This window comes from Camellia sinensis, chromosome 13, assembly GCF_055761805.1.
Source record: "Camellia sinensis isolate YWXY chromosome 13, ASM5576180v1, whole genome shotgun sequence".
NCBI classification, from domain to species: domain Eukaryota; kingdom Viridiplantae; phylum Streptophyta; class Magnoliopsida; order Ericales; family Theaceae; genus Camellia; species Camellia sinensis.
In genome coordinates this window covers 21,236,864-21,247,290 of record NC_138973.1, presented here as the reverse complement: position 1 = coordinate 21,247,290, position 10,427 = coordinate 21,236,864, and the positions used below count along the sequence as shown (strand labels likewise).

General features: G+C 35.0%; 1 protein-coding gene and 1 long non-coding RNA gene across 2 annotated transcripts; one reads left to right on the top strand and one right to left on the bottom strand.

Annotated features, from left to right (window-relative positions):
• The first annotated feature begins 327 nt into the window (after nucleotides 1-327).
• LOC145806051 (uncharacterized) lies at nucleotides 328-8,087 on the top strand. Its single transcript, XR_014348484.1, has 3 exons — nucleotides 328-1,521; nucleotides 6,881-7,017; nucleotides 7,959-8,087. It is a non-coding gene; the product is annotated as an uncharacterized LOC145806051 (long non-coding RNA).
• Nucleotides 2,966-8,564, bottom strand: CCD8 (carotenoid cleavage dioxygenase 8). The gene is made up of 6 exons (XM_082901705.1): nucleotides 8,042-8,564; nucleotides 6,286-7,029; nucleotides 5,560-5,753; nucleotides 3,969-4,158; nucleotides 3,733-3,835; nucleotides 2,966-3,618 (listed from the first exon to the last, which is right to left on the bottom strand). Exons 1-6 carry the CDS (start codon nucleotides 8,336-8,338, stop codon nucleotides 3,473-3,475), a joined length of 1,674 nt encoding a protein of 557 aa, XP_082757831.1. The 5' UTR covers nucleotides 8,339-8,564; the 3' UTR covers nucleotides 2,966-3,472.
• Nucleotides 8,565-10,427: the final 1,863 nt, after the last annotated feature.

Below are 10,427 nucleotides of genomic sequence, written 5' to 3'. Positions count from 1 at the left end.
TTGCAGCTCTCGTTGCACCTCTTTACTTGACGTTGACGCCTCACCTCCTATGTTGCACTGTATCAACTGAATGCCACCATGCAGTGACCCGAAAACCCGATCGACAATTGGATTCAAGTGTTTACGCAACTCCTCTGTTGGGCTACTCGTTCCTGTGTCCAGGACCTGGGGCTCTTTTGACTTCAAGGTTGGGCCCTCATTACCCCTTACCGCTATAAGTTGTTGGCCCACTTGCACAGGTGCCCTAGACCTAGGGCCCATATCCTGCTGGCCCAATTCGTTAGCCTTAGTAACCATTTGGCCCATAACTTGAACAAATGGGCTCACCTCTGTCTTAGGCTGGTATGGTCTGCCCTAAGACCTACTTCTAGAATCCTCCCTCCTATATCTTTGATTATCCCCAAATTTTCCAGTCCGCAAATCCCTATGATCTTCAAGCCTCCATCGTCGCTTTTCCTTATCAAATTGAGAGTCACCGCGCGTCTTTACCGACGGTGGGCCAACTTTAATCATTGGCCCCATCTCGTACCAAATAGGGATCGAGTACACCTATGTCTCCTATCGGAGTGAAACCCTACTCGGGATGCGTTCGTCAACTCTGACCTGCGATCGTACTATTCTCAGATCTACTGATTATTCATCAGCTTCCACAAAGCCCCCACACTTGTCGCCGATTGCTAGATATGTCGCCTGCCCATGAAGATGTAATGGTAGTCCCATCACCGTTATCCACTAGGTTAGGTTATAGATCACACCCATCGATCACCTACCGGCGCCGCATCACCTCCTCTACCTCTCGACGTGATGGTAAAACAAACAAGAAGTCTTGACTTCCGATCGGCCTTATTTCCACTTTCCTTACCATCTTCCACCACTGTCTGACCCACTCCGTCATTGCTGAGAAGCCCACCCCTTTGCTCCCCTCCTCTCCGACTCTTCCCACCAACACCCTCTCCAACAAGCCAAACCACCCCTTTTTCGCCACACCTTGCACCATCTTAGCGCCTCCCTCCACTGACTCACCAAACCCCACAGACGACATAACAACTCTTCTCGCGGTCGTCTTCCTTTTCGCCTCATCAATCTTGGTCACCCAACCATCCCCTTTGGCAAAACCTTCCATAACCAATGCCACCCCCTCCCAACCATCCCCAAACTCCGATCGGGAAAGGAACACCTGAGTTCTTTTACCCTCCGATGTTACCACTACCTAAAACGATGAGCTGCCATTCTCCTTAGCACAAGTCCAAGTTGCCACACTATGTTGCTTCCCTTCTAAGCGACCCACAGACACATGGCAGCCTTGATTCCGCAACGCCATATGCAACTTCGCGCCAATCCATCCCACTTCGTACCCAACCAATCTTACTTCCCTGCACAAGCCCTGCCCTCGCTCCACTATAGTCAGGCACCGATGACCCCATTGCCTTGCTGCCGTCTCCTCAATCTCGAAGGACCAGCCCCCCAGAAAGAGGATCCTCCGACGTAGCCTAGTCTCCTCCCTCATCGGAAGCATACCAGGTAAATATCGCATCTCACCGGAAATCTTTTCTAAAAACGGAAAGACAGAGAGAGAAAAAATACATCAAGTTATACCCTGCATGCATAATCATACGAAGCCTCTGTTGAGATTTCTATGTATTAAATGGAAACATCAACACATTGACTGGATGTAAATGATGCCATTATATGGAATTGTCCCTTTTTTAGGTCCTCCACTCTCTAAAATATAATGCAAAGCTTCCCCACAAGTTGAATTATATCAAACCAATCTCTATTGTAAATGAAATTATTCATAATTTCAACTCAATTAAGATGTTCCTAATTTAAAAAATAAATCTTAATTTTTATTTTATTTTTTGTTTATTTACTAGATTGACAACAAACTAGTAAAAAATAAATATTAGATTGATTTCAAATGGTAAACAAAATATTAGATTACATACTTTTTTCGTTCGGCTTGATGGGATCACATGAAAAAATCTCACCCTAAAATCAATAAGGCATGTTTGTTTGGGTCGAGATGACCTTAGGATTGGGTTAATAATCTAACAAATTACATAATCCAATGTTTGACTAAGAAAATTTAGGTCTCGACTAATAATCCATCTGGACATGGTATCACCCATAAGAAGGGACTATTGATAATAGAGGATTAAGGAGAGGTTCGGACTAATTAGTTAAATTGCAAAATTGATAGAATTTTATCAATTCCTCCCATAATCACATGTCAATCCAAACATGAGATAGGATACACAATTCTGTCAAATAAAAATGACTTAAATGCATTATATATACATGGGAAACTACTGATCAGTCTATTTGATAAAAAAATATTTACAAAAATATGGGGTACAACTCTTTCTTGTGTAAAAATACACAACAAAAATTGCACCCCAAAAAGATATCACCTTTTGGTAAAATAACCCCAACCTTCAATTTGATGGGTCAGCTGACCTTATATTCTTACTCTGTTAGACCCTCACTCCATATGAAGAACCCCAAGCGTTTCTCTTACTCTCCTTCCACTACTCTCATGCACCTATTCCTTTTCCTTAATTTTGTATGCTTGTTATGTTATCTTCTCATCAAGGGTGAAGTGAGTGCAGAAGGATTTGGCCTCTGTCCACTTGGAGAGAAGTCCAATTCTGTCCAGTTAGGTTTGTGGCTATACAAAAAAAAATTAACAATTGTTTTAAAAAATATACTTATCATCTAAATTTTTAAAAGATAAATATGATGAAATCATGTAATTACAATTATTGGATTAATTTGATTTTTATTTATTGATCTACATACAAAGATTTACAAGATGAACGATCCAGATTATTAAAGTAATACTCATGATGAGACTCACGAGCCCAACTGAACAAAGTTAAACTCTCTCCAATTTGAGAGAAGCTGGTTCCTTGTAAAATTACGTCGCGGTCATGTTTCTGGACATGATTCATTCACATTGAGAATATTTAGCACAACATGTTTAAGTTTATACATATATATAGTATTGAAACTTCATATATTACACAGATGAATTGAAATTTACATTTCTAGAAATGACTAGGGAAAGAACTCCTAATCCCCCATAACATGGCCACTCATTCCTAAACATATCATACAAATGCAGTAATGCTGCTCTTTTTTTTTTAACTCCCCACACAAATGCAGTAATGTTAGTTGACTAAATTTGGATCCTAAAATTTGAATACAATCCGAGATATGTCATTGATAACATCGGTACATGCATCGATTATATCAAAATTGATATCCAAATTTGATCATCTAACATCATTGTCGACAAATGATCACAAAAAACAAACACATCTATTAAACTATAATTCTGTAACACCGCCTATGACACTCATGTGCTGTTGTGATGAAGGTATATATATAATCCTCCAAGCTTTTCTTCATGATGTATGTCTTTTTTTTTCTCCCTTTTTTCTTTTTTTTGAACTACACGATGTATGCCATTCTACTTCTTTGGAACCCAGCATCCATGGAGTCCATATGGAAGACCATAAGGGAACTTTGCCCTGGCAATTTCTTCAAATGTCGATCCGTCTAGTACCAACGCATATCCCTCCCCATTTTTGTCGCTAATCATGGAGATCACCACTCCTACATCGAGACCAGATGCAAGTTAGAAAACATGCACACATACACTTAGAATGAATCAGAGTCCTACATTAATTTTTACGTACATAACATTATTGGTACTGATATAGTACTCACCATCATCTTCCTCTGTAGCACCAGGACGCGGCACAAATAACGGTTCTGAGGGCACGGAACCCTCATCGAACCAATTCTTTGCCACCTTCTCAAATAAGTCAATCTGCAATACAATGAAAACCATTAATCCACCATTTGAAAAGAAAACAAAAAGCTTTAGTATGTCAACTATCAATGTTTAGAAATGTATTATTGTTTGTTGTTATTTTTGTTTTCATAAAGTTGATTTATTATACCTTGGTGAGGGTGTTGGGGAAGTTGCAAGGGCGTTGGGCACCACAAGCATAAGCATATCTGTATTTCTTGCCCAAGAAGGCAGGGTTGATGCTGCACATGTCCATGCCCTTTCCATGTTCATCTGGGTTTAATGCTGCCTCTAACTTCCCAGTTGGAGTCCCATCCAAGGGTATTCTGAATCGACCAACCCTACATATATATAAAAATATATATTCACTGCTTCATTAATCTTTTGCAAACATAGTCTAATGATTCATGCATATATACACACACGTGTGTGTGAGTTTCAACCCTAGGTTTCTTGGACAAATCAAAGTATTATGGATTTATATGTTTGTAATTGACAGAGCTCATGCATGGAGAGGAGGACAAGTCACGTACCCCATTGATTTTTGGAACTAACCATTTTTTACTACTTCAGGGCTCTAACAATTGTTTTTTTTTTTGGAGTACATTAAGGTTGTGTCTGGTTGGAAGATCTAAGAAAATATTTCGAAAGGGAAAGGAAAAGGTAAGTCAAATGTAAATAAAATATATCTGTATTTCACTTAATTTTATATATATATATATATATTCAAATTTCTTCCCAAATTCTCCAATCAAACACAATCTAAGAACATCAATATCATCATCTACCTATGGGGAGGGGGCATGGGGATTCCAGAGTTCAAACCTTAGCCATGAGCACGGGATACATGGTCCCTAACTAACCACTAGGACACTGCCCGCCTTGCTCAACAATTGTTGGATATATATTTTAAAAATAAATTTGAAAAAAATCATATGTTATGATCAAATCAATTTGATTTTTATTTGATTCTATTATTATTATTAATTTATTTATGAATGAGCTTATATCAAATCGTAGGAATGGGGCCATGATAAGGCTTACAACCAGACTGCACAAAATGTCATAGAAGTTGAACTTGGGTGCAATGATAAGGAAATATGATAAAAAAGTGACATGGTTATAATAAAATTTCCATATATATATATAGAGCTATACATCCCAAAACATTTTATCACATAACATATCTACCTATTGAATAAGGACCATTATATATACTCCATCCGTTTCAAAATAATGATTTTTTTTGAGAAATTTAATTTTTTTTGATAGTATAATTATTATATTTTAAAATATTAATTTTTTAAAATAACCCTTTGATATTATATTTTTTTAGAAATATCAATTATCATAATTGTACTTTTTGTGTTATTAATAAATTTAAAAGAAAGGCAAAATAATAAATTCATATTATACTATTCTTTGATTTTTGAAAATGGATTAATATTTTAGAATAATAAAAAATAAAATAAGAAATTAATATTTTAAAATGAAGGGAATATATTTATTGACTTAAATAGTTTACTGAACTTCTTAATCCTATTTTGTTTGCCATATAACGTTAAAGTCTTGACGATTTTTTAAATGTGATGTGTTATACATATACACAGAATTTTTATTATACGAATAAATCTATGAGGTAAAACAAAATAGTAGTAAGTAAAACCAATAATAAACAGTAAATTTCATTTGAATAATAATAATAATATATATATATATATATATATATATGAAAATGATACCTAGCATCAGGCAAGACGTCTTTGCCGGCAGAGGATCGGAGGTTCTGGAGGCGGAGTTTCTCAAGGATGGTGGTGTCGGCGTGGTGCTCGCAACAGTCGGCGATGACAGCCGTTACTCTCCCATCTTCGTCTTTCTCTTCATATGCATTTATAAAGTGGAACGTCACGTACAGTGGTACTTCCACGCTCGCCACCTAACAAAAAACAAATGAATAAACGAACGAACATCGTATTATAAGACAACGACATATGATATCAATTCTATCTTGGATTCGATTAAGCCGGCTACACATGTCGATACAAAAACATGCACATCATAGTGTTTGCAATGTTGGTACTTGCACTAATACTGCCACATCAATTTTTTGTCGATTTGTTTGAAAAACCTAGATCTTTTCCTAGGCCAATATTAACAAAACTATATTTTGTTTAAATTTTAATTAAATAAATATCAACAAGTTTAATGTTCTACTCTATTTGAGTGTGACTCACTCTAAATTAATACTATACTATTCATTTTCAAATACTTTTTTTAAGTCCATAATTTTTCTTTATAGCTGATAGAAATGGGAGATCCTGATTGGTTGTGTGTGAATGCATATGACATGTGAATCGATCAGAGCCAACCACCTCGATCAACTACTGTGTGTGCATCATTGCCTAATATAGAGAAACGATCAATAATAGTATTTAATAACTTTAGAGAGAGAGAGAGAGAGAACTCACAATCTTGCCACTAGCTTTGCACATAATATGCATGAACCCTTTGGAGTCAGGGTGCCACTCAAACTTGTAAAGTGGTGTGGGCTCGGCCTTTAGTAAATTTTGGGCACAATACCTCAATGGCATTTCAGGCACAACCACATAGTGTTCAGTCACAGGGAAAGAGTGCACCCAACCTGGTGCCGGACCACCCCGACAATTCACCCGCCCGATCACCTTTCTCTTGTTCGTCCCCGGCTCCATCCTCACCACCAAGTACCCGGGGCTCACCAAATCCGGCAACAGCGTCAAAAACTCTGTATCGGTCACTATCGGATGAGCCGAGTGTATTAATCCCCCTAATGTGTCACTATACTCAAATTTCCCCAATGTGTCCAATGTGTCGGGGTCAACCACTATCGACCCCTTAATTGTCTCGGTGAGGCAAACCACGCGGCCATCGCCTAGCCTAACAACACCGGTGTTGGCATTATCAGTTAATGATGCACCGGAAAAAAGGTTTGCTAAGTCGCCGATGTAGGCTAGGAAGTTGTCGGGCTTAGGGGCCTCGGAAAATTCACGGTAACAAAGTCTGTTATGTTTTTTCGCCGCCTTGTAGGCCTCAGATTCAATTTGACGGTGACCCATTATTAGGCGGCCATTCTCGAAGTGAAGGCGGACGAGGGTGGCGTAGCCGTCGAAGAGGTGGCGGAAATTGTAATCCCCTATGTGCCATAGGCCCGGGCCATTTCTTAGGTACGTCCCTTTCTGCATGAAAATTACATTAAGAAACTAAATTAATCAATTCACTTATTTAATTTGATAAATCATATTTTTATTCGTGACATTGATATGATACAAAATTGAAAATTTGAATTTGGAATGGGATTGCATGTATTCACTTAAGGCTTTGGTCAAATGCAACATCAATGCCACCAAAATAATAAAAAAGAAAAAAAATCAAAAATGGTAAATTATATTATAAAATTTATTCTAGTAAAGGGAATATAATAAATATACAATTAAATATGGATATCGACTACTAATATTATTTTAAGATGACAAAAAAAAAAATCTGTGCTCGGTAATGTTTTATCAACAATCTATCTTTGTAAACATCTCGGTGCGAAAATAACAAAAAGTTTACGTAGACACAAGCATTTGATAGTAGAAACGATCACATAAGAGAGATAAAACATTGGGCCCACATCCTTGTGTGTCTATCGGTCATCGTTTCGGTGAAATTAAGATATTATTTGTCATCTCTTATATTAACACATATTTTTTTTATTTTTTATATTTTTTTTTCGAATCAAATTATTATTATTATTTTTTAAAATTTTTATATATATTTTCATAAAAAGTCAAAAAAAATATTTTTTTATATCATTTTAAACACCGTCTAAGTGTATAAGTTGAATGATACAAAAGTTAATGAGAAAGAAAAAAAAGTTGAATTTGAAATGTCATTGAGCCTATTAATAAGTGATGAATCCAATGAAAATAATAATAACAGTGATTATGATGCAAAAAGATGAAGAAAAAAAGAGAAGAAAATCCGTTGTGCGTTTGGTTCTGGATTATTGTGAAAAGTTAACTAAATCATATGCTAACTCTATATATAAACATGTTTCACACTTGACCTCTGTTCTATAATAACTTTTATATTAACTTCTGTTCTATAATAACTTTCATAGTATTCCTTGGTAGTTCAAGACCCTGGTTACGTGTTTTATATGTCTAAATAACGACAAAAGAGGAATTCGTAGCCAAAACATACCAGCCAGAGTGGAATCTCGCCTTCGACCACGAGCTCTCCTTCCCACCTCTCCTGCCGGATGCTTGTCCATGCCACAAGCTTCCGGTCACTGGTGGAAATTTTCTTCTCCGGCGGTGGAATAGTTGCAGGCAATTTGCTGGCGACATTGGTGATTGTTAAGTCCCTAGTGCTGTGTTTCTTAGAGAAAACGGATTTCCCACAGAAAGACCCATCTCTAACATGCATGAACTTGTCAGAAACCGCCGTGTATGGTGGCGAAATTCTAGTTCCGGTGGTGGAGAATGCTAGAGAAGCCATGAGAGAGAGAGAGAGAGAGAGAGAGAGAGAGAGAGAGAGAGAGAGAGAGAGAGAGAGACTTGGGTAATTAAACTAGGTGATTAATGACATATTTATAGCACTTTGACAACTACGCATATAATAAAATGGCTTGTCAAATAGGTAAATGGAATCTATAATCTGATTTGTTATTGTAATTTTTTAGTTTGGATTTTTGTAATCTCTGAAAGTAGGGTACATGTTTTTTGAGAACTGTTACATGTAGTTTGGTACATGTTAAGAAATGAAAAAAAAAAAAAATTATAAATTATGCATGCAAGTTAGTGTAATAAAGAATGTAAAATTTTTTTTAGGAGGAACTACATGCAGGCAAGAGGAGAAAAAAATTACCAACATATGAGGGGTGCAAGTGTATATGCTGTAGGATGCAAATGAAAGACTGTTTTCCTCATGTGTTGGTAATTTTTTTCCTCTTCTTCCACTTATATGTAATTTTCTCATTTTTTCAAGTCTACTTAACATGTATCCTAATTTATAATAAAAATGAGAAGGTCGCATGATTAACATAAATTCTATTATTTTGTTTCTAGAATGTGAAAAGGATTTAAAAAAAAAAAAATTGTTAAGAATTTGAATATGAAAAATAATTTAGCCACCGAATTTGAACTCCCTAACGTTTGGCTGGATAGCCGATCGAACGACTGCCCAGACGACTAGCATCACTTTTGTTAATCGCGACTGTCACTCTTGTCTATCGATGTGTCAATCGGCATCCGACTTGGTGACTAGCATCTTATCGAATGACCGGCTAGACGATCGATATGCATAAATTTAAATAATTCAAACGAGTCCAAAATCGATGGATGTAGTAATACTTTTTGAATATATAGAAATATTTATAGCACTTAAGAACTATGCATTTGAATAGCTTATTAAATATGGATAGGTCAGTTGACCTAGTGGTTCATATGTAGTTATTCCCTTAGGACAGTATGAAGTTCAGCGGTTCAAAATTTAAGTCGATGAAACGACTGCGACCCTTTTGTTTAACATCTTATTTTTTTTGTCAAAAATTAAAAAATGGCTTATCAAATAACAAAAATACTATGTATGCATAAAAAATAAACATAAAAAGACTTAGAAATTGGAGAAATTGCATTTCAGTGCAAGTTTCTAAAATAATTTATAAATAAGTGAAAAAGTTTATCAATTTTAAAAATTAAAATTATAATTTTTTTTATTAATTTATTAAAATTTTGTAGAAATACCACTCATTTGCAATTTCTCCTTAGAATTTGGTATGGTATTAGTCACATTTTTAAATTTTGGGCATATTATAAATATTTTTTTTATAGGTATGTAGCATTATTGATCAAATAATAAAAAGAAAAATAAAAAATTATTATATGTATCTAGAAAAAGCATACTAAAAATGAAATGTAATGATTAGATTTATTCTGAATGTGTCTCATACCGTATCAAATTTAAATTTATGTCATTATTTAAATTTTCAAATATTTTTTAAAATATTACTTTTGAATACATAAAAAATTAAAAAAAAAAATTGAGAATCTTCATTGATGGAATCCTGGTACACTAGAAGACAACCATATTACGTACCTAGAAAAAGTATGTAAAAAATAAAATGTGATGACTAGATTTATTTTGAATGTGTCTCATATTGTATCATATTTAAATTTATGTCATTATTTAAATTTTGAAATATTTTTCAGAACATATTGTTTTGAATACATATATATAAAAAATAAATAAAAAAAAAAAAAAAAAAAATTCGAATCTTCATTGATGGAATTCTGGTACACTAGAATACAACTTACATTATACGGTAACAACAATTATGCAAATAACCACTTAATATGACCAAAACTTGTGAGTGGCCACCGAATCAATAATAAATTAAACATGAGTAAACGTATGTCATGATAATGTAAGTACACGTGGCATGATTCATTTTAATATTTATAGATCTTCTTAAAAATTAACAAATACTTTTAAAGATCAGTTAGCAATATCACAATTTAATAAATTTAATTATACCTTATTATGAGTTCTTAAAATTATTTAACCCTACTTAAAAGACATTTTACCA